This window comes from Oxyura jamaicensis, chromosome 7 (assembly GCF_011077185.1).
Source record: "Oxyura jamaicensis isolate SHBP4307 breed ruddy duck chromosome 7, BPBGC_Ojam_1.0, whole genome shotgun sequence".
NCBI lineage: Eukaryota > Metazoa > Chordata > Aves > Anseriformes > Anatidae > Oxyura > Oxyura jamaicensis.
This window is the reverse complement of record NC_048899.1, coordinates 14,231,376-14,255,371: the sequence shown is the minus strand read 5'-3', so window position 1 is coordinate 14,255,371 and position 23,996 is coordinate 14,231,376. Positions and strand designations below refer to the sequence as shown.

The 23,996-nt window shown below is 43.4% G+C and overlaps 2 protein-coding genes across 13 annotated transcripts in view; one reads left to right on the top strand and one right to left on the bottom strand.

Annotated features, from left to right (window-relative positions):
• The window catches only part of RAPH1 (Ras association (RalGDS/AF-6) and pleckstrin homology domains 1), a 79,388-nt gene extending 70,501 nt beyond the window's left edge, over positions 1–8,887 (top strand). Inside the window, 2 exon segments of the mRNA XM_035331253.1 lie at positions 986–2,067; positions 2,069–8,887. Of these exon segments, the coding sequence (XP_035187144.1) occupies positions 986–2,067; positions 2,069–2,975 (1,989 nt within the window). The 3' untranslated portion in view covers positions 2,976–8,887.
• Positions 8,888–10,632: 1,745 nt separating this feature from the next.
• Positions 10,633–23,996, bottom strand: part of ABI2 (abl interactor 2) — a 60,497-nt gene continuing 47,133 nt past the window's right edge. For 4 of the 12 annotated variants that reach the window (XM_035331279.1, XM_035331283.1, XM_035331272.1 and 1 more), the window contains 4 exons: positions 22,053–22,211; positions 18,270–18,356; positions 17,784–17,957; positions 10,633–16,844 (listed from right to left, as the gene is read on the bottom strand). In XM_035331279.1, coding sequence (XP_035187170.1) covers positions 16,669–16,844; positions 17,784–17,957; positions 18,270–18,356; positions 22,053–22,211 — 596 coding nt within the window. In that variant the 3' untranslated portion in view covers positions 10,633–16,668. The remainder of the gene's footprint in view (positions 16,845–17,783; positions 17,958–18,269; positions 18,357–22,052; positions 22,212–23,996) is intronic. The other 8 variants (XM_035331276.1, XM_035331277.1, XM_035331280.1 and 5 more) reach the window with 3 other exon arrangements.

Genomic DNA, 23,996 nt, shown 5'->3' with positions numbered 1-23,996 from the left:
ATTTCTAATGCATGTTTCTGAGCTGTGCACTGTGAAGTTCACAACTTGGCTTGTAGCAAAACCACTTTGTATTAGGAAGTTGTTGATAAACTTGAGTAATCTTTCTATAATTTTTAACATGAATGTGGGTATACAATTTTAGAGAAGCAATTTAACCTGAGCAAAACCCAATGAGTAGATGAAAGCATTGCCTGCTGCTTTCCCATTGCTCCTTCCCGTAGACATTTTTTCCCCATCTTTCCTTTCTTTTTCTGAATAACATAGCTGCATGCCTAGCTTTTCTTTTCCAAGCTAACTTGTGTTGCAGATCTCTAAACATTTCCTTCTGGGGAAATTTTCCTAGGAAACCTTAGTTGTCCCTCTTTTTTGTGTTTGGTGTCAGAGTATGTGGAGAAGGACCTCAGAAATGCTCCTTTGGAGAGCTTGCTCTTCGTGTGTTTTAGAGCAGTTCAGGATTTCTGCACTGTGCAGCATAAGCTGTGTTAAGGCCTGCACTGACAACATAACGGCTTGTCAGACACTCTGGGAGGCTGTGTATGGTTTAACTTCAGTCTTACAGAGCTGAAGAGATGCCTACAGTCTCTTGCTCTGCCCAGCGTCCTTTGTTGTGGCCATTGGCACTCTGGGGAGCGTCCCGTTTGGTTCATTATGCTTGCCTGCAGGAGGAACAATGTGTCTCACTGGGTACAGCTGCCTCTCCCACAATTTCGGCATAGTTTGCAGTAGACCCGGCCCCGGTGATTCTTGGCAGCTCCCCTACTAGCTTGTGTGGCCAGACTGCACGGTTCAGGCTTGATAAGTGTGAAGAACTGTCGTCTCTTGCTGAATTGTTTTCCTAATACTTTCTGCATGCTGTGATCTGCCACTTAATTTTTAATGACAGGCACATTTAGATCTTGACTTTATAATCTCTTTGTCTCCCTCCCTCCCTCCCTATCTCTCTTTTTCTCCCTTTCCACTTTCACTAAAATTCCCTTCCCAATAGGCCCGAATGGAGCCTGCAGGTCGGCCCTTTATATCTGTTGCACCTCCTGTGTCCCCACAGACAAAAGTGGCGACCCCCTATGCAGCCTCACAGCCATCCCCCCCCCTGCCCCCCCCGCCGCCTCCCCCTCCTCCGCCCCCACCTCCCCCTCCTCCTCCTCCACCCCCCCTCCCCAGCCAGGCTGCCCCATCCGCTGCCTCTCCTGCCACCATGTTCGTCAAATACAGCACCATCACCCGGCTGCAGAACGCTGCCCAGCACGGCGGGCCCTTTTCCAAGGCTCCCGCTGCTCAGCAGCCCCCCCCACCCCCTCCAGCCTCGGGCAAACCTCAGATCCTGGTGCCCCCCAACGGGGTCATGCCACCTCCCCCCCCTCCACCACCGCCTCCCACTCCAGGCTCAGCCATGGCACAGCTGAAGCCGGCGCCTTGCGCCCCTTCTGTGCCACAGTTCACACCTCCGCCACCCCCCCCCAAAATCCACCAGGTGCAACCAAATATAAGCCAGGCTGCTGCTGCTGCAGCTGCTGCTGCCGCCCCCCCGTTGCCGCCCCCTCCTCCCCCCGTGCCTGCACCCCCACCACCCCAAGCACCCCCAAAGCCTCTCGTGACAGCTCTCCCTCCACAGCCTAGCGGGAAGGCAGCATCACCAGGGGTCACACATGTCACGCCCCCTGTGCCAGTTCCCTTGCCCCTTGCAATTAAGAAACAACCAAGTGTCACCTCTTCCCAGGTGCCTCTGCTGCCCCCAGCACCTCCAGGCCCCACTCCTCCCCCAACATTCCCAAAGCAGCAGAGTTTCTCTGTGAAGCCGCCTCCGTCCCCCCAGTCCCCAGTGCCGTCAGTGGTGAAGCAGATAGTCAGCCAGTTCCCACCTCCTCCCACCCCACCTGCCACCGAGCCCCAGCCTCTGAAACCCCTGCCGCTGAGCGTGGCTCCCCAGTCGCCTCCAGCAGTGAAGGCGAAGCCCAAGTGGCAGCCTGCCTCTGTTCCCTCTCCGGATTTCCCCCCTCCTCCACCAGAGAGCAGCTTAGTGTTTCCTCCTCCACCTCCTTCCCCAGCTACCTCTGCAGGTTCTCCCCCCCCCTGACAAATCAGGGTCTCCAGTCAAAAAGACCAGCAAGACATCAAGCCCTGGAGGGAAGAAACCACCTCCAACACCTCAGCGGAACTCCAGCATCAAATCCACCAGCTCCACTGAGTACCATGAGTCCAAGAGACCTTCAGTGGACCGCCTTGTCAGCAAATTTGCACACCCACCAGAGCCGTCAGGGTCTCCTTCGAAGGAGTCATTGCCTCCTGCAGCCCCTCCAAAGCCTGGAAAGCTCAACCTTTCTGGTGTGAGCTTGCCCATCGTCGTTCCGCAGGGAGGGATCCCGGCCAAGGCTCCTGCACCAGGTGTGTCTGGGAAGGAACCCGTGGTTGAATTCCCTTCACCACCATCAGATTCAGACTTTCCACCACCACCACCTGAAATAGATCTTCCTGTCCCACCGGTTGAGATCCCATCCGTGTTTTCAGGCAGTACCTCCCCAAAAGTCGCTGTTGTCAATCCCCAGCCTCAGGCGTGGTCAAAACCATCCATTAAAAAAGCCCCACCGCCCACGCGTCCGAAGCGGAATGACAGCACTCGGCTGACACAGGCAGATGTCACAGAGCCACCGGTAACTCCTGGCCCCCAAGTGCCCACTTCACCCAAGTCCAGCCTTAGTGTTCAGCCGGGATTCTTGGCAGACCTTAACCGGACGCTGCAGCGGAAATCCATCACCCGGCACGGCTCCCTCTCCTCTGCACGGATGTCCAGAGCAGAGCCCACAGCTACCATGGACGACATGGCCCTGCCGCCGCCCCCACCGGAGCTTCTGGCTGACCAGCAGAAGACGAGCAGCTTCAAGGGCAGTCATATATCTGGCTATGCAACGTTACGGAGGGGGCCGCCACCTGCACCTCCCAAAAGGGATCAGAACACCAAGCTGTCGCAGGACTGGTAGTCCCCAGGGGCTGGTGCTTTCTGACTCGAGGGCTGCTCTGTGGTCAGGCAGCCTGTGATGTGCGCTTGGAGAGAATGTGGGGACGCGGACAATAGCCCCGTCAAAAGAGGTGACCTCAAACTGTAGCTAAGGTTAAAGATAGAGATGTTCCCCTTTCATGGCTAGGCCAAAAAAGTTGGGGGCTTGGGGTTGTCAATATTTTACTGGGGGAGGTGGGTAGAGAGGCATCGACTTAATCCTTTCAATTTCTTTTACCCTTCGTATGGATTGGACCAAAATCCCTTTTTCTTACTTTTTCTGCATTGGGGGGAAGATAATTTTTGTAGTGTCTGTCCATGTGAGACATGTTTGTGCATGTATTATAAGTGTAGGTATATAATATATTGTGATATATTTCGTCGCAATTATAGAAGATAACCAGAATGTTTTTGTAGAGCCGTATTTATTGTTTCAGTCACTATATTACTGGGAATCAGACTCTGTAACCAGTCAAATCTTACCGTATAAGATGAAGATGTAGAGGGCACTTTAAAGAAAGGAGTAAGAAAGAAAAACATGTAGGAAAAAAAAGCACCACAAACCTTTTGGCAGTTTGTGATTGGTAAATAATGGTGCAAAGTGGAGGTGTTCTGCTAGTAATTGTACATTGGTCATTGATTGAAAAATACAGACTCAACATACCAAAACATTCTGGTCATAATACTACTGAAAATGAGTATGTTCTGATGAAGAAAATAGATTTTATATATAGTGGGCTGGAGTGAAATATATTTATACTATAAAGAACCTCCCCCTTCCTTCCAAATAGTTTAAAAATATACAGTGCTACAAATTAATTCAAAATTATTTGCCCATGAAGTAACTAGGATAAAGATGTATTATTCCAATCCATAATGCATTTTAAGTTTATAATAGGCTCGATCGTTTGTTTTTATGGCACAAGATGACCATTTGTGTTAACCCCTTCTGAAAGCTGCCAGGACTCCTGCAATCAGTGCCAACCCACAAGGCTGACCCATGTGGATCCATCACTTGTACGTGTCATTCTTTCCCTGAACGAACAGGTAGGTTTCTGTAGAGAACGCTCTGTTCTCACACAGACACACACAGCGTACAGTCTCACCTTGTCTGTGCCTGGTAAGATGTATTATCTTTACAAAAAAACAACTGTCTAGAAACACTTAAAGTGTTGTTTGTAATTCATTAGAAACTGTCAGGAAACTTTCTAGAAAGAGAGAAGGGAATGGTAATTTCATGCCAAGCACAGCTCGAATTCTCTTTTCTTTGACCTGCCAGAGGCTGTGACCAATGCATAAATCTGTTAATTATGAAGTTACACTTCTAGCAGTCAAGGGAGAGGAGTGGAAAAAAACTTTGTGAGGCAATAACATTTGCTATTAGTTTAATTTAAGGACTCGTATGAGTAGGAAATAGATTATCATATTTGCCTTTTTTTTTATTGCTAACGAGTCACAATCACCGTGTCAAGTACTAGCGTCCTTCATCTTGTATTTCAGGAGTTTGATTATACAGTCTTGCCTACGTATTGGACACAATAAGGTATTGTAATTAGGATAAGTGGTCTTGGGTGTTGTGCATGTTCATTACAGGGTAGTGGTACACAATCTTTTTAAATTAACTAAAATACTTGGACTGTACCTATGCCATCTGCAGTTGTTAACAACTTCCCCGGTCATTACAGGGATACTGTCAAGGCCCAGATGGCAAAGGATTCTACTGTTTACCATTATTCCAAAAGCAAATACTATATGCTTTCCTCCCCAAAAAGTGAATCAAAGGAAGTAGCCTGACCTGACAGTATCTTCAAGTGTGTAAAACAAGACGGAAACTGATCTCTCATTAGAGTAACTCAGATTGATAAGAAATATTGTGAGTGTCCCCTATTCCTTTTTATATTAAGTGTTGTTGTTTTTTTTTTTAAAATCCAAATAATAAAATTAATGTCTTTGTGAATAATTTATGAATAGGAAAAAGGTTTTGCCAATTAGAGGGGAAAAATGATACATCTATAACTATATAGTTTTAAATAAGTGCATCATGAAAAGAGAAAAATTAATGGTGCTGTCTCTGTTGACCTGTTTCATATAATTTTATAAACTCTGTTTCAGCACCTCTGGAAATTGTTTTAATATTTCTGACTAGTTTTTTTGAGCAATAACAATATACCATTGTGTGCATTTTTAAAGCACTGCTATGGAAAGGCACTTTTTTTGTATCTTTCAAATTGTTCACAAAGTTTTGTTTCTACTATTTTTGTGCTTATCAAGTGTCCTTAACAGCATTTGCATTGTTGATTTTAAGCATGCTCAGTATAGCTGGCAAGTAACTTCGCAGGAAGATTGTTAAGCTATACTGCAATTCATGGGTGCTGTAATTTTCTACGTTGGTCCTCCTGCTGCTTTGTACTGTATGCAGCTCCTGGGGCTCACACCCACCAGTGCAGAAGGTGTGCAAATACAATCGTAATTCCCAGCTGTTACTGATGATAGGTAAGTGGACAAATCCTCTACTCCCTGGCAGGGTGGATCTGGGCTCCCAGATGAGAATCAGTCTTTCCCTACAAGATAGCTAGCTCCACTGGTGGGTGACAGTTGCAGCCCTTTTTCTCCTGTTCACTCAGTGCGGGTACCTCTGGGATTTGCACTTGGCAGAGCAATATTTTAAGTGCAGTTTTTTCAGAGGCGTTTGAACTTTTTTCTTATGTTCTTGTGCCCAGTTTCATTTACCCAGCATCTCCCCCTAGGGCAATGAATTCATGCTTAACGTTGCAGGCTGCTTAACAGCTCGCTGGGAGACAGAAGTTTAACTCAAGGTTCGCAGCAAAAAGAGTGAGTGTTGGCAAAGGTTGCGAGGTCGCGTCCTTCTTAGTAGAATGTACTTCATCAGTCAGTAGTGATACAGAAATGTAGTGAGTGGCTGCAGCTTTGTCTCAGATGTGTGCTGAAATTTGGATACAGAGTGATTCGGACAACCTGGTTGCCTTTTCAGCTTATGGATCCTGTCAATGGAACTTGCTTCTCCAGTTTATTTACTGTTTTTATGACAGCAAATATCATGCCTTATTTGCAACTAAGTTATTTTTCCCCTTGTGCACTGGTCTCAGAATTGTACCATTTTATCTTGGAAAATCAGAAAATAAAGGGGCCAAAGCTCAGACAGAGCAAGATGCTTGCTGCAAACAGGGGCGGTAATCCTTTTCCGCACTACTAAAATGAGAGTGTGAGAGCTGAGATCTCATACTCTGGACCTACAGATAGCAGATGCTTTTATCCTAAAATACTGAGAGAGTATAGCTGTAGTTATGTGGCATGATAAAGTGTGTATACCCTTTGCCACTTAAGTTGTATGTCAGGGAAAGCCCTGCTCCTGCAGGAGACACCGACAGCTGCATTCTTTATGCTTTTCATTTCCTCTTTGCCAAGCAGCCGTAGCATCCACCTTTGCAGGTAGCAGGGATCTGTTCAGCCAGCAGAGAGGGGAGGTTCTCTGTGCATGCAGCACAGCTGTAGAAAGCAGGAACCTGGTCTTCTCAGGCACTCCAGTTTAATTCTGCTCTTGTGGAATTGCTTTGGAAGGGAAAACTAGGCTCTCATAACAGCACTAATCGTAGAGGAGAAATGATAGTAACAAGAAAAGCTTTTGAGCAAGTCGTTCTGATTAAATCATTGGTAACGCGGTTGAGGTAGACATGCCCATGGGTCTGTTTTGTCTTTCAAAACCTATGTTTGGGGGAGGAGGTTAGGCACATGTCTCACAGTAAATAAATAATTTTTTAAAAAAATCCAGTTATTGTACATGGAAGAGGAAAGCTCCTGCTTCCCCCGTGCAGTGGCTTTTTCCTGCAGCAAAGCACTGCTTGCTCTAACTTGGTGCATGACCTCAAAGCCAAAGAGCTCCTCTCCTGAACTTACTGCGTGATTTCCTGCAGGGCAACACGGAGTGATTGACAGACACATCAGGGAAACAGTCAAGGTCCCTGAATCACTTTGGTTTCAGGGCTGATGGGAGAGGGAGCAATAGTTCAACAAGTGCATTTTAAGATTCACTGTTGTGGAGTTGCACATTTAGAGGGTTTTTTGTTGTTGCTGTTTTTTTCTAATTTCTTTGTTCCATGCTCTTAAGCAACCAGGTAGCACAAATCAGCTTAGAGAAAGTGTGGCCAGTTTTGCTCTGGGTTAAAATTATTTTTTTCCACAGTTAAAGGAACCAAAAGTGCCATTTCAACAACAGAAGGGCAAAAAAAAGAAATTTTCTGGTTACAGAAAACTACATAGAACTAAATTGTTATTCTTCAATGGTGCTGTTACAGGTAAAATAATTTCTTATTCAAAGTAAGATAGTAAGTAAGTGGGTCTTATTACAAGTATTATGTCTAATACAGAGTCATGTTAAAATCAGTTGCATCTCATTGATTAACTGGGGCATTGTATGACTCACTGGTTTTAAATATAGCTGGGGAACACTTACCGTGTTAGAGAATTAGATTTACCATTTGAAAATCTTGTTAACATAGAGCCAAATTCTTCTTAGAGCTGTATTGGCGTTTCTGTTTGATTTGTCACACAGAATTTCCAAGACTTGATGCTCTTCCTGGTTTTTATCATTTATTTTAATGTAGTGGCAGAAGTTTATAAACATATTTTCTGTTTGGTATATGCGTACGTGACTTCCACCTTGTCAGCATAGATGCTTTCCTAGAGTTTTGTCTCAGACCAAACACAAAAGCAATATATAAACTCCTGACAGAAGGTAGTGACGGTGCAGCCAGAACGTATGAGGGCTTTCTGTTTGTTTGTTGTGGGTTTTTTGGTTGTTTTGTGGTTGTGTTTTTTATTTTTCTTTTTCCTTTTATTAAGGTTTAGATTTTGTACTTGTTCAAACAGTGCTCCTAATTTGAGGGTGAGGGGACTCTTACCTCTGTTGGAGAGGAGCTTCCCAAAGCCCCATTTTCTGGCTCCTGGTGTTTAGCTTTGCAGTCCCTTGGTTACTCAGGATGGGTTCCAAACCAGAGAGCATTTAACACTACAGATTTTCCATAGATGTTTCTGTAATATACTGGTGGATTTAAAAGTTTAAGTTTGGAAATATAAGTTTCTCTGAAATTGAATAATTTTCCTTTCTGAATTATTTATCTCCTTCAATTTAATTTATATATTAAATACATATATGAGTGGCAAAACCAGCATTATATTGCAGGGTTTACCACTCACTAATACTGTGACACTGTGAGTCACAGGCTTTGTCTAGTTTTGAAAAGTTTAAGACACTAAATTGCAAATGAGGTGACAACACATGCCTAGCTGTCATAAGTAAATTAAAGTAATTGCCACTAACATAGAAAAAGTAGGGCAAGGATTCAGTGAGATCGCTTTTCAGGAGAATTGTGCATCCTTGGTGAGGTGAACTAGAGAAGAATTTGGAGGACCAGGAACTGGTGCTATATGTATGCACAGTCCCCCACAGCAGGGATTTTGTGAGGGGAATGTGTGAGAAGGAACTTGAGGAACAGATTTTGGAAACCCTCTTATTTAACACTTAAAGGCAACTCATCTGTTAGGATGCTTAGGAATGGAACCAACTGTTCCCTACAGTGGAAAACAGTTTCCTCTCACCTTTCCTAAGATGCCAAAGATGCATTCAGAGCTAATTTTCAGGTACACAGATGTTCTTGCACCAGCTGGTCCTGGAGCCAAGTGGACAGGGGCTGCAGCTGGTGTTTGGCAAGAGAGCAGGGCTGCTGCTGCCAGCTGTTGTACATCTCTTGCCTTTGTTAACTGTGAGTACAGATCTGCAAGGGTTGGGGGCAAAGAGCAGTTTAGCGAGGGAACCTGTGCCCAGAGGCTCCCTTGCTGCTGATTTGGTGCAGCACTATAAAGCTTGTACTTAAAAAAGGAAAATGAAATTCTTCCACAAGTTGTAACTGAAATCTTAGTTCTCCTTCTAGTGGACTGCCGTTGACCAGAAAGTAACTGGAGTAGCAGTTTGTTTTATGGCTTACACTAATTGTTAGTGGCCACTGGTGATATCCTGTATAATACTGGGGATGCAAATGTAAGAAAAGTGTCATTGCAATGATGATTTTTCTGTACAGCAAACTTGTGCTGAGTGCTTAAATACATTCATGTTTACTGCTTTAAAAAGAAAATTGCACATTCTATCTTTCAGTGGGATTGCCTCCCCTCTTCTTCCCTTTCCAAAAAGAAAAATCAAAGCTCTTTTAGACTGATAGCTTCAGGTTGGGGGGAGCTTTGCCATATTATAAATATATATAAATATATGTATAAATATACTTTTTTAAGCATGAGAGAGGACAAAAGAAATACTACATTATAGAGTACCCAATATAGATCATTATACAATGGAATATGCACAATTCAATAAAGATGTAGTTAAATTTAATAATTTGTTTTAATCCTCTGTCTTGCCATTTTCCTTTTTCAGTTCAGAGCCCACATTGTGTTCTAAGAGCACCAGTGGTTCCCCTCTTAGGGATCAGATATTTGACAGCCTACAGGTTACAATTTCTGTGCTCACACTTGATAAAATTGCTATTTATTGTTCCTTTGCACAGTTCTTTCCAGTGGGTCAGAACTGGCTGTACCAGTAACAAGGTGCACACCAGCTACAGGTCTAAAGAGGACCCAGAGTGAAGGCTCACCTTTTCCATCTGCGTGCTTCCCCAGACGTGCAGGGTCCTGGCATTACTCTGTACATCTCTGTTCACCCAAGACAGCTGATGGCTGGTAAGTGCTGGTGCAGCCTCTCTCTGGGGTCCACTGTAGGGAATTCAGCTCTGTTCACCTCTCCCTCAGGGACGCTCATAGGCTAGCCATGCAGCAGTCATGAGCTATTACTGCAGGGGTTTGAAAGTCAGGATTATAGGAACTCAGACTGGAATTCCTGCTCACGTGGGGCAGTCATTCTTAGAGGTACTGAGGTACTTGGTCTTGCATGTAACTGAGGTAATCTCTGCCTTGAGCCAGGAAATGGAACACCATCCTTGAGAAGCAGCAGCTGCAGTGCATGCTCTCACCTACTGGAGAGGGAATGCAGCTCAGTGAAAGGAATTCACAAGCAGCATAGCTGTGCACATACCACAAGGAGATCAGAGCTGGACAGGACACAGCACACAGAGCAAGTGTCACAGCCTCAGGGCAGGCACTTCACCACTGAAAGAAGAGCAGCTCTTGTGTTCCTGCAGGCCCAGAGGAAGACACTTCTGCCTAAACATTGGTGGTACAGAATGTTACCTGGGAAGGGCAAGGGAGAGCAGCTCTTCAGCCAGCTCAGACGAATCTGAGCCTAAAGCTGGTGCAACAGGATGGCAGCTCTGAGCTGTGAACATGGCATGGGCACTCTGTGCTGGAAGAAAAGCTGGCATCCCACCAAGTAGTGGTAACTGCAGGAAAGGCAGTCATACAGAAGTGGAAAGAGCAGCCAGCTGCTGAAGGCAGCAGGCTGGACACAAGTCATCATACCTCTGCTGACCTCAGGAAGGGCTGACCTCAGCTCCTCTGGAACAGGGCTGCTACACAAGCTACTTATCCCAGCCTCAACATGTTGAAAAGTCTGTAGCAAAAGACAAGGAATGTGACGCAGCAGTGGCACACTCACGGAACACAAGGTGACAGACACATGGTGTGTGCTTTGTTCTTTTTATTTAGGGCTCGTAACAAGAGGGTTTAGTACACAGCAACAGTTAATTCCAAGTACAATTAAAAAAATTTAAAAATTGGGTTTTGCACTCACGTGGAAGGTGGTTCAAATGGCACACACAATAAAACGTTACTGGCGGCACACAGCTCCCCAGAGTCCTGCAGGCTTGATCATTTACAGTGGGCTCTGCACTCATCCACTGCATCAGCAGTGCCAAAATCAAAAGCACAGGGTGCTTCTCCTCTGACTGCAAACCAACGGTGTGTGGGGGGGTTCTGCTTTCAGAAAAAAAGTACATGGACAAAAGATCCATGTTAGACACTAACATTTCCAGAGAATTCATAGAAACTACTTGTCCATGCAAGTTGCAAAAGACACTTTTTCAAATGTGAAAAGAAGCACTTGGGCTTTACAGAAAAAAAATATCCAGACGTCAGCACTTTAGCAAGGCGCTGTAATGGAAATGAATTTGTACAAAGCTCTTCCTCATTAGTAGATAGTGGTAGGAGTTTTCTGAGGTTTTAAGAGAAATAGGAACAACTACACTGCACGTATTTCAGCAGTCACCACACAGGTATTCAGCAGGATGCTGGGTGTAGGCTTACCTCTGGCCACCAGGCTGCTGACTTTACGCTTTTCTAACTCATCTTGGAATAAGCAAAGGTACAAATAAAATGGGTATGTTCAGAGTACCAAAGGAAAAAAACAGTTCCTGCATTCACAGGAGGCTGCACAAAACACATCGGGTCTTTTCTTCGAATGAAAGCAGCAGAACACCCTGGTCTGTGAATTATTCTTTGTAACAGCAGTTAGCAAACCTTGGCTGCATCAAGCATTCAACAACCTTCCCACAGAAAGGAGATGAGGGTCTTGCTACTCTTGCATGTTCAAAAAAATCAAAAGGACTGTTGCTCCACATTGACTTCAGCTACTGAAAAGAAAAACTGTTCCCCTCTTGCACTATTCTGACCTCTGTGTAATACCATTTTAGCCACAAACTATGGCTGTGCCTAATACTGAGTGATGCCAAAGGGTGAGGAAGGTGGAGAATATATCCCTAAGCACAGTAAATTCTTCAACATGGCTCCCTATAAGCTATAGACCATCATCTACCTGCTCATACTGTTTTACAACACTGCCTTTTCTCAAGATTAAATATTTGCCTTAGTGAACACAACAGTTCTGCACATTTCCCACTGCCACTATTGCCAGCAAAGGCTTGTCTGACTAAAGACGCTGTATGAGTTTTGCAAGGTTTCTTGAAATGCTGCAGTCCTCAGTGATTCTACACTCAATGCTAATAAACCCAGTAGAAGCCACAGCACCAGTCTCCAACAGTCTCCTCTAACAGCTTCCCACAAGTTGCCCTGTAAATGCCACCAGACTATTAATGGAAGAAAAGTCCTGTCCTCTCCACACGAAAATGTAAAACTTTTACATTTGATCTATGCCTGAAGGCCAGAGACATAATTGAAAGTGAGCTTGTTCCTCATGAAGAGATGCACAGCTACAGGGTTCACTGGGAACTGCTGGAAGCTGCTGAGCAGAGCACAGCAGTAACTTGCCACCCTCTGACACAGGTAGGAGACACCCCAGAAGCACAATAGGCTGCACCAGTGCATGACCCTCCACCACCAGTCAGGAACTCACACGTACGCGGCAGGCGGGCAGCACACCCTCTGTCCAAAAAGGAGCATCAGTCCTGTCACTGCTTCCCCTCTCAAGGGCAGCTGAAAAGCCCAAGGTAAAAGTGGTGCTTGGCAGACGCTGCATTGCTGCCATCGTACCCTTTGGTTCTTGGCTGTCACCAAGAGCGCTGAAGAACCACACAGAACAGGGGACCAAGCATTCTGCTTGTTCGCAAACACGGCGCTAGGGCTGCCTTGATGAGACAAGCGTGCTGGCATAAGCAGAAGACAGGCCAATCTTCTTACTCCAGAAAGTAATGCACAGCGAGAGCCCTCAAAGAGGAAAGAAGGTTCTCAGGAGGTGTGAAAGGAGAACAACCTGATCTAGCAAGGGCTAGGTGGTTCTCAGCCTTCCTGTCACCCTGGTAAAACACCCAGCCAGAGACGAGAGGGACGGTGAGGGAACTGTGGTGCAAACCAGCAGCAATTTCCACCCACTTCCAGGAAATCCCAACTCAAGTTCCTGTTACCACTTACAACAAGACAAGGGCCATGCTCTGCCACTTGCCCTCCAGTGAGAGCAGCGGCTTGTCAATGTCCGTGTCTGTGCATCTCTCCAAGTCAGGCTAGCAAGTCCCCCAGCACTGCCTCTGCTCTCTAGAGCCTGCTCCAGCTACTGCGCATGGAGGTGCGGTCAGGATGCAAGAGGCATAAAACAGGCGGCTTGGTTTTCCTGCCACTCTCAACCGGCTGCTGCAACAGCCAGTGAGGGGAATAAAGAAAAGCAATCTGAGGGAAAAAAAAGCAGAACACACAAAAAAACACCAACAACATGAGACACATGCAACCCCAGCCACCTCAGGAACAAAGGCATGAAAATAATCTGCACCAACACTAGCTGGGGACAGTCTATGACCTCCTTTCACACAGGCATTGTGGCAGAGGGATAGCTGTAGTTAATAGCTTTGTCCCAAGGGGGCCAAGAGCAAGGAAGAACTCTGCTACAGCAAACCAAAGCAAAATCCACAGCTAGAGATTCCTGTGCACAATGAAAACATCTGGCTGGGCTAACAGCTCTCACAAAGGGAGAAATGTTCATTTTAGCCATACAGCACTCTTTGGCCTTTCTGGAGTGTCTCCTTCCCCTACCCTACCTCTCATGCACACCTGCTGCTCTGATCAATGGCTTGTGATGCTGAACACCTCCCACTGTGGCAGCAGAACTCAGTGAAGATAAGTTGTGCATCTATGTGAAATACTGAGGGTTTTTTCCACACTTCTCCCCTACCCCCCTTTTAGAAGTATATGGAAATAAGGAGGCGTGGGGGTGAAGGTTTTGGAGAAGACATACAAAGGACAAAACTGGAAACACAACCCTCACTGACCACTAGCATGCAGTCTATGTAACATTAATACACAAAGCCTGTTTACCTTGGCCTGGTCTATGACCATAACATCACATCATCCCCAAACAAGCCACAGAATTAAAATCTATACAAAATAAAAAGTATGCATAAAAGTCAACACATTTATTTGCATTAGTACTGCATAATAAAGCTTAAAACCAGCAGGAGGTGACCCCAAAATTCCATCCAGAGCAGCTCTTACAGGACAAACAATACCACATGCTATCTGCAGAAACCCAACTAACCTTTGGCCCATCAAGCCAAACCAGCCTTTGAAGGAGCTTGGCACATCTTCAAGGTTTTTCAGCCTCATCTTCTGTCCTGAGGTCTGACATCCATTCAGCACTTTCCAGAGTACACACTGCTCTGGCAGCTCTCAACAGAGAAAACTCACAAGATACACAACCAGCTGAATTAAAATTAAGGACATGAGCATGTATCACACACTATGGAAGTACACACTGTCACCACCCATCAGTCAGAAGTATTCAAGCGCATGCTCTTACACATACTGAGTTAAAGACATGATTGCACTAATGCGTGACCTCCCAGCTGGAATATGGGTGTGCAAGGAGAGAGCATTCACTCTCCTGTAGTAATGTTTTAAGCTGCCAAACTCGATATATTTGTGCACTGTGTGCTCAGTCTTCACCAAAAACAAACCCAGCACAGCAGAAGGCAGGAAAGCTCCAATAGTCCTGGAAAATGCAATTCTTTGGTGCATAGGGGGTGGCTGTGTAATACTGCAGTGCAATCACCCTGATCTCTAGCCATGCTGCAAGCACCACTGCCCTATGCAAAAGCTGTAGGCCTGCCCTGTGGCACTGGAAACATACGCACCAGGTACTGGACAACCAGCATTTCTAGGTATGCTCCCAGAGAAATGGGCCAAGGGAACTGAACATGGCTGCTTCTGCTAGTCTTGCTGCAAGACAGAAGGTAGGTAGAAGGGTATCTGTTCTTGCTAACGTTTATTCCAAATACTGCTGCTGCCAGCTTCTAGAAAGAAGACAACAGTGTCTTGGCTACACAGTTGCAGACTAAGCATGGGAGAAAGTAACTTCCATCTTTGCACTGGTTCCTTCAGAACTGTACCTCTTGTTGGCTTCCACCAAACTAGTTCCTTTTACACACTGTCACAGGAGTTAATGCCCTCTTCTGCAAGCTCACCGCAGATACCAATAAAACTTACCAGTATCCCCCATGCACCTCACCTATTTGTTTCCTCTTTCTTCCCACTTGAGCAGCTGTGGCTTCTTCCCACTCGAGTTTATACCAAACCTGCACCTCCATCCTGATACTGCACTGGCTACCAAGTAAAGGGATTGTGTCAAGTCCCCCTGCCAATATTATCACAAACTCACCCCTTGGCACTGCTCTCTACACTGCTGTTTTACACACAGGCCTCAGAAGAAAGCTGCAGTGTTACCTTGCCTTCGACAAGCTACTGCTGGTACCAGCTGGAACTTGGTCAGGTGACAGTCAAAAGTTGTCCAGGAAGATGTCCTGGCCCAGGAAGCTCTCACAATGCAGGAGTCAGCTCCATTTGTGGGCCAACAGGACTGCAACAGGAGGTTTAACTGGTTCGTTCTGTTAGTGCATGACATTCACCCAAAGACAGTGTTTAGTCCTTCCTGAGGGCAGACTAGTACAGCCATCATTTTACACTGATCTGCAAAGCAGAACACTGAGCAGTATTTTAACTGAAACTTAAAAAGCAAACTATTAACCCAGGGGCCTTTGCTTGGTATTATTCCACCCCAGATCCACCAGTACAGCTCAAAATATGTATTTCTTCAAGATAAGCAATGGAAAGGACTGGGAGAAGAGCTAGGACTACTACTAGTTACTGCTTGGATTTCCATGGGAAACCAGTACACACAACAGCCCTTTTTACTTCCACTGAAGAGATTTTGGCAACAGACATGTAGACGACAATTGCCGTTTGTCCTGCCTCTGCACAGGGCTCTCACAGTACATATGCAAATCTAGTCATCAAGTACAAAAAGCCAATTTACAATACCTGATTGGATTTTTAAGATTATATTGTGCATAAGACTAAAGTTGGGGGTAAGTTTCTCTAGTGCAAGCAGGCATGAGTAGATCTGAACCTTAGAGATCACAGCCCCTAGAGTTTATCCTCAGACCCCAGGAGGACCTGTAAACTTAGTTTCACCTTCACCGTCAATGGCATCTGAGTTCCGTTTAACCCAGCAGCACCCATGGCTGGTAGCTCGTGCGGAGCAGGAGCAGCACGTTTACATCAGTGCATAACAAAAAACGAACCTGTTGCATTTAAAAGATGAGGAAATGGGGGTGAGGGTCCTCTGGGCTGCAGCCATCCTAATTGTCTAAACTTAAAGGTGAGTGATTCAAAGCCAGCCCTGTGTGCCCTGTGTCAGCCTACATGTGCAGAGCAGCTGCAAAAGTGTTTATGCTAAGATGTAACCACCTGTAAGAAAGTCAGATACACAAACGGCTTTGTGTACAAATCCCAGTGTTCCCTAGCACACAAGCATTCTTCCAGCTGCACAGGAGTGTAGTGTAGAAACAGGAGGGATGTCCACTGGCCAGCAACCCTTCACCACACGCATCCCAGGACATCCCAAGTGCCAGGCACTGCTGCCAAAAGTAGTACCGTGAGGGCGCACAGGATTCCTGAGACAGATCCCAGAGCCTGTCAGAAGTCAGAATTTGACTGAAGTGTCAGCTACTCAAGGAGTTTGTTACATCTGAATGGGTCAGCTTAATTCACCATCAGATGGCTCAGGATAGCCTCTCTGCTGGCAGCCGGAAGAGCCATTTGTTCAAACAACTCAAATCACTATTGTTTTATAATGAGGAAAAAAAAAAAAAAAAAAGAGTGGTTGTTACAATTATCCTTCATTCAGCTATTCTGGATGGGGCCCCAGAGGCTGGTGGAGATCCAGGAAGCCCTGACAGCTCCTGCAACAGGAGATGCAGAGCTCTGTCCTCGAGTCTTCACTCTGAGTAATGCATGATGGACTCTACATAGTTCCCTGGGAAGAGCCCCGTCACTCCATTCATGACCCCTTCGTACCAACCGTCATCATTCTTCTTGATGACATAAATGATGGCACCTTCCTGAAATGACAGCTCATCTTCTTTGTCCTTCGTGTAGTCATAGATGGCCACCACTAAAGAACAGAGAATCAGAGTATGGACTGTTAGGAGAGGTACAAGCATGTACCTCAGTTATCTCCACATTTAGATATATAAAATGCGTATGTGCAGTCCCATTATCAAGAAATCACTCCCATCATACGTAATACCAAAGTAAGTGAAATCCACTTAACAAATAGAGAAAGAAACACAGTGCCTCTCTAAAAAAAAATGCATGCCTACTGTATCATCAGGAACCTTTTCCTACAACCACAGAATAGTGGGAAATACTAAACAGATGAAAGATGCTTCAGAAAGTCAAAGAAATATGATAAAACACTGGCAAATATGAAACAGAAGATACGTATCATTATCCAGATAACATTTAAAAAATACACATTTAAAAAACTACAATCATACAGCATAGCTGTTAATAAACTATTTCTACAGGGAAATACATACGGACATACACCTACAATAAAATATACGTATCTGTGTACAGAGATACCTACATAACAGATGTATATACGCAATATGTAAGAAAGGTGTCTTAAGCATGTGCACCACTAAGAGGGAAGACTCGTGAGTCTCTTAAGACTGGGCATGCTTTGCATGCCCCTTACAATGAGGCCATTATAAGAGGGCTGTGCACATGCATTTAGGATGCTAGGCATGCTTTGCACACCCCTTAAAAGGCTCTTACAAGGATCCACACACACAGCCCCCTTATAAGGGGTGCGCAAAGCACACCCAGCGTCTTACAGGTGCAGGCACGTGGCCTCTTTATGAAGGGCATGTGAAGACCTCACAGAGTCCTATGGGCATGTGAAGAGCACCCACCCATGTTTTAGAGTCACACAGTGAGACCCTTGGCAGGCTTTGTGCACCTGTAAGAGAGACTTTGCACAGGGCTGGATACCAGGAGCATATAGAAACAAAAATAATCCCACCATCTCTAGCAGCTTTAAACCTACCCTTTTCTAAGTAGGTCCGTGGTGCCCAGGGAGGGTCCTCCTCTGCGTAAGGATCGCTGTACTCCACCACCGCTGCTTCCTCCTCCTCGTAGTCCTCTGGAGGTGGGGGCGGCGGGGGGGATTCATCGAACACTGGCTCATCCACAGGCGGTGGCGGGGGAGGAGTATCTGAAACTGAAAATAAGCCGCAATGTAACCATGAAAGTATCTCTAAGAACCATGGCTAAAGGTTTAAATAAGATTCCCTATCCCAATTATTGGCTCTTGCACCAATGTTTGGAACTTGTGAAGATAAACTAGAGACAATAAAATTCAATGAATCAGGATCTTCAAATTATTTCCTTTTTAGCCCCCCTTAGGAACTTCTGACAAACTTGCAGAGACAGTAAAGAAAGCAGAATTCTGGCTGTACACATATGTTTCATCCACTCAAAACAAAAGCCACATGCAGTACTAAATCATCGCAGAAGGAAGCAGCAAACTTACTGTTTTCTTGAACTCTGGCCACAAATCCCATTAGTGGTAACTGTGGAGTTACCTGTAGGATGGAGGGGGGAGGAGGAGCAAGGGATGCTGCCACAGAAATTAAAAAGAGGCATTCAGTTAGAAACACAACAAAGCAGCAAAACAGGAAAGTAGACATCATCACCACTCAGACAACGTAGCAGTCTGCCAAGAAGCTGCGATAAAAACAATGGCATTCAAAGAAAAATGGTTCAGAGTGTTTAAGTATATTTCCAACCCTTACTTCAAGGAGATTTCTCTATCTTTAGTATTTCCAACTCAGCTCTTTGTCGTAAAATCAAGAATCCATGCTGAAGTAGTAGTCTAATCTGACTACAAGATTCCATCAAATACATGTTTATTACTGCAGCAGTTTATTACTACAGGACTTTATGAATAGGCCTAAGAAACAAATATGCCAAGAGGTTTATTTCCCTACAATCCTCCACCTCTTAGATTCACTTAATATTATAAAAGGTAACACCTTTTCTGTAACAGCATCCACAAATCCTTAGTAGTGATGCTGGATATAATGAGTTTTCTCCAAAATGTAGGAAAAAAAAAAAAAAAGCCTAATTTAACTTACTGTAGGTGAACCAGACAAAGATGTCTTTCAGAAACAAAGGACTTCTGACCAGGGTCCTTGTTGGCAGATTAAAGCACACTGTGCTGCTGCAGAGCAACAGAGCCTACTCCAGATGGGCTGCCTTCAGTATCTTTCTACCTTATTTTGCAAACCACCAAACTCTGAACAGCTATTTTGCTGGTAACAGGAGAACTGTCTTTGTGTGATACACATGAATTCACATTTAAATAATACCCTTTCAGCCAGCTGCCGAAGTTATACCAATAAACTGTGGTTTAAGCTAGGAATGAAAGTTTCAGTTATCTAGTTAGGGTAAAAAAAAAAAAATCATTAAATTACTTAATATTTTTATCTAGTTTTAGTCTCAATTTGTAGGGGTAATGCAGTACAATTCTTTTTTTTTAAAGCAAGTCCCAGGATTAGTTTTCAGAAAGCACACCTCAGGAGAAGCACAACTAAATTATTTCTTGTTAGTAGTGGCATACAAAGGCATTTAATCATGTCCAAAAGAACATCAGGGAAAAGGGTCTACACTTCATGTACCAGTACATTTATTTAGCTTACAGAACAGAGCTAATTAAATTTCAAGCTAATTCCAGAGCTGCTACATGTGACTTAGTATTTCTCAGAATTAATTCTTAGTATTTCTCAGAATTAATTCACATAATCAAATGAAAAAAAAATCCAAGGTATTCAAAATTAACATCTCAAATTTTCCTATTTGCTCATTTTAGTAACCAGCACTTTCTCTGCCACTCATGTTCACCTTCCTGTCACAACCACACACCCCAAACAAAGCATGCAAAATAAACATAAAAAGCACAATGCAGCAACCATCCTTTTTGTTACAAGAACAAACTTGTACTTCTACACAAAGCAAGCTCCATTATCTTACCCCTTAACTAATAGTTCTTGAGAAATTTTGAAATACTTTTCTAATTACAACCTCTTTGACTTGAATGAAGTGACGCCAGAGAGTATATTCCTTCTTTCAAGTATAACCACAGTAGCTGGGAAAAGTTTTGGTCTTGCATTTGTGAAAATGGAAAAAAGGAACTTGAAGTACTATTCAAATGTAATAACATTCAGGAATTCAGCATTCCTGTTCAACTATGAAGTGCTCCCCTTTTTAATTATATATGCTATGAAAATACTTAGTTTCAAAATGTCTACTGTGAAAATGACTACTCAAGTCACATGAATACATACAATCCATATCTATCATATGAGACTACCTTCAGTTTCCTACATCCCTTCAGCATGCTGTATATGTGTGCTATATATAATTCTTTGAAGGAGATAACAAGGCTTTCCAGGTAGTAAAATAAATCACTTCAGACAAGCACTATAGGCAAACATCAAAAAATCCCTTTGTTAGCTTTGGTTGCACAGTTTAATCAAAATGGTGATAGCTAACACTAGCTGACATCATTCTTTGTTTATTTTAACCTTATGTCAAGTTTTATACTTCAGTCTACACACAGTGCAGGCACTATCTCATTATATTGTCTCTATGTAATACATAACGACTCTAGTTTTGGCCTTTACTGTATTTGGTCAATACAGTATTATTATTTTTTTTCATATAATGACATTTTAAAATAATGACTTCTTATAAAGTGCATCAGAAGAACTCTATTGCACTCCTGCTATCTCAAAAGATGAAATAAACACCATCTTAAGCATTCCCACTCAGCTTGCTTTCATATAGACCACTGGTAGAATAAAAGTTCATCAACACGTTTGCTGTGGATTCATTAAGAATTTGAGAGCACCTTTCCCAAGGTAGCTTCAGCGTGGTAAGAATTCAGCTGTATGAACAGTGTGCAGTGCATACCACCATCCCAACACACCCACACTTTTTCCCAAGGGTTTTCAGCCTGTACTGAGCTCTATACTGCTGGCAGCTGAACTTACTGGTATTTAACTAACGTAGCAAAGTTGCACCACTTGTTAGGTGACATAACTGGCAAGGGTGTCTTTGGGACAGATTTATGCTGAGATCAGTTAAGGGTCTGCATTTCCTTACTATTTTCTTTTCAGTTGCTGAAAAGGTCTCACCATGAAGCAGAAAAATTACCTTATCTTAGTAGCAGTATTGAAGTGAGTAAACAAAAATGACTATGCCACCATACTTTAAAAAAAAAAAAAAGAAAGGAAGAAAAGTATTTGCTTTATTGCCGAACAACCTGCAAAGCAGAACAAGCCATAGCTGACATGCTCCTTCTGCCTGTGTAGGGTCTCTCTTTTGTATTTTCTCCTTCTCTTCGGGAATGCTGAGAAGCAAGCGTGGCCTCCATCCTGCCACTATTACCCCTGCTCCTTACAGAGACAACAGTCCCTCTATTCATAGGATATTCATCAATTACACGTATTTGAGCATCCTCTCCTCTCAAGGTGCAGGCCAAAAAATGGTTTAGTTCAACCACAAAGCTAATAAATTCTGTATTCTGCTCTTACTACAACAGCTTGTTTATGTATGACAGTATAATTGAAGTATTTTGTTTGTGATTTACAGCTCAAGTGACTAATCACCATAATCATTACTTTCTTTTTGGGTCCACAGACTGAGTCATAGTTATGTAACTTATTTGAAGTCTATTTGGCATCTTTATGATTAGTTTTAACAATGAAGTGGTATATTCCAGAGAATTATCCCTTTACTAATACAGAAATGCACAGCAGTTGTCAGAAACTCTCTGGATATACTGAAATTCCCCTTTACTGCAAAAGGTAATATTGAAAGGTTTCCTTTATAGCTATTTCCTTTCCTTCCTGTCTGTTCCCCTTCAGATTTCAACATGCACATAATGTGCTTAACAAATACCACGTATTTCAGGCAACTGGGCTGCAGTTTACTCATATAAGCTGCTCCATCCTCATTGTCCCCAGAAAGACCATCCACTTCCTTCTCAAGTTAAATGCACACATCTCTTTGATCTCTGTGAGATCAAAAGTAATTCATCTGGCAACAAAGCCCATATTGTTCTGGGCTGCTTGCCATAGTGCAAGCTGAATGCTCTGTACTTGCACCACAGTTTCAGCATGGCTACCAGCACTCTACTGGAAGTTAACCTGAGACTAACCACAAGATCAGAGTGGAGACAGAATTTCAGAGACTTGAAGTCCAGTCAATTCACCCCTGCATTGAATTCAGCACAGCAGAAAACCTTTCTTACCTGGGTTCTGGTTATAAAAAGGTCCTCCATTCATCTGGTTCTGAAGGCTCGTCTGTGACGTGATCGAAGGAGGACGCCGATATGGCAAAGATCCCCCTATTGTTGGGGGTGTGTGTCGAGATGCAGGTCTGTTCATGCTGTAGAACTGAACTGGGTGACCTGGGTTAGAAAGGGAAATGTGTTACCAAGAGAAAAATGATGCCCGCCTTTATTTTTTTATTATTTTTATTTTTTAATAGCTGCATTCAAGATTCAAAGGCTTGGAAAGGTTTCTGTTCTTTAAAGACAATCTGTGTCCTAGGTGCATTCAGCCAGTTCAGCTACCAGCCTGCCAAATACTGGATGTCTCAATAGCAACATAATAATTCTCCCAACTGCCTGTACTTAGCACTAATTGCAAAAGCCAAAATGGAAATGCAAAGGTATCTATGCTACAAAGTTTCAAAATGAAAGACAGTCGTTCCCAGTTGCATATTTTATATAATGTATTATAATAACTTCTTGCAAATTCAGTCATCTCATTTATAAACCTGTGAAAAATAACACTTCACAGTCCAGCCATCAAGCAACACAACATGTACAAACTATATGCCATTTCTAAGATTCAGAGATGTTACCTTCTACAACTGAAAAACCCAATGCTGTCTTATTGCGGTTCAAAAAATATACAGAGAATCATCTGGGGAGAAGAGAATGTTAGAAACTGCTTTAAGTATGGAATAAATTAAATCATACTCAAAGACCTGATTTTCAAGGAGCTGTCAATTGAAATAATTCCTTAACACTTGCTCTCCATTCTAATCACTTCCTATATCAAAATAATTGATTCTGAATCTAACTAAGCAATATATGTTTTCCACAAAACATATGAATACAAAACTGGCATGACTTTGCATGTCACTCATCACCACCTAATACTGATCAAGAAGACTATTAAGGCAGCCTTTGTGCTCACATAAAATTCTCCAGCTTATATATGGTACACAACAGCACACAGTAAACTAGACTTCTTACACCCATATGGGTTATTAACTTCCCTAACTATTCTGCTTCCACCATTTGCACTAGAGGTAAGTTTCAGGGTTTGCAGAAAAACGAGGGAAGAAAGCCAGATGGCCATTGGGGTTGAGGGGGCATGCGTGCAGTGAAGTAAATAGGGAAACAGAACACATGAATGAGCAATTTTTTAAAATCTGCACTGTTCTCCTTTTACATAAGGTGTAAGGAGGTTCTCCATTATGCTTGATTACTTTGCAAAACTTCACACTAGGTCAGTAAAGAAAATGCAAGTTGCTTTCTGCGTTACTTGCTTCTAAGAGCAATTGCATTAACTAGAGAATCCCATTCCTCCTGCTTTGTACAGGTATGTGCATCTCAAACAGCACATTTCTTACAGGTGAGGAACAAGAGTAGTTAAGAAGCAATCCACCTAGTAAAAAATGCTTTTTCATGTTATTCCTAGCGTTCCTTTTCATTATGTCTCCCCATTACTTAAAGGACTGTGAAATTGGTGGTGATTGCAAAGAAGGGGGAGAGAAGGAACAGGGATAAGAGGTCTTTAAGGACCAAAAACTACAACCTCATAAATGGTAACCTATCCAGTCTCTTCATATATTTTATTTCAGAGAAGCTATACAAGCAGCCTCACTAATAACACAAGGAAACAAAATAGCAAAAAAAATGAAATTTCTCTTACAAAATTGTAAGTAAGAGTTCGTAGCCATTGAAATATTAAGTTCTGCTTGATTTAGACTTGTCCAAAATACAGAAGCGATATGGCTTAAGAACTGGGATACTGATGGCGCATAAAAAAATGGAAAACTGAAGTGCTCTGACACACCTCATCTTCTAAATGTGAAAGTAATTTAGACTTCAGTATTATCTGGATACCAGAATTCATCACAGTCCAGAAACTTCTGTCATAGTCACGGATTCTACTATAAG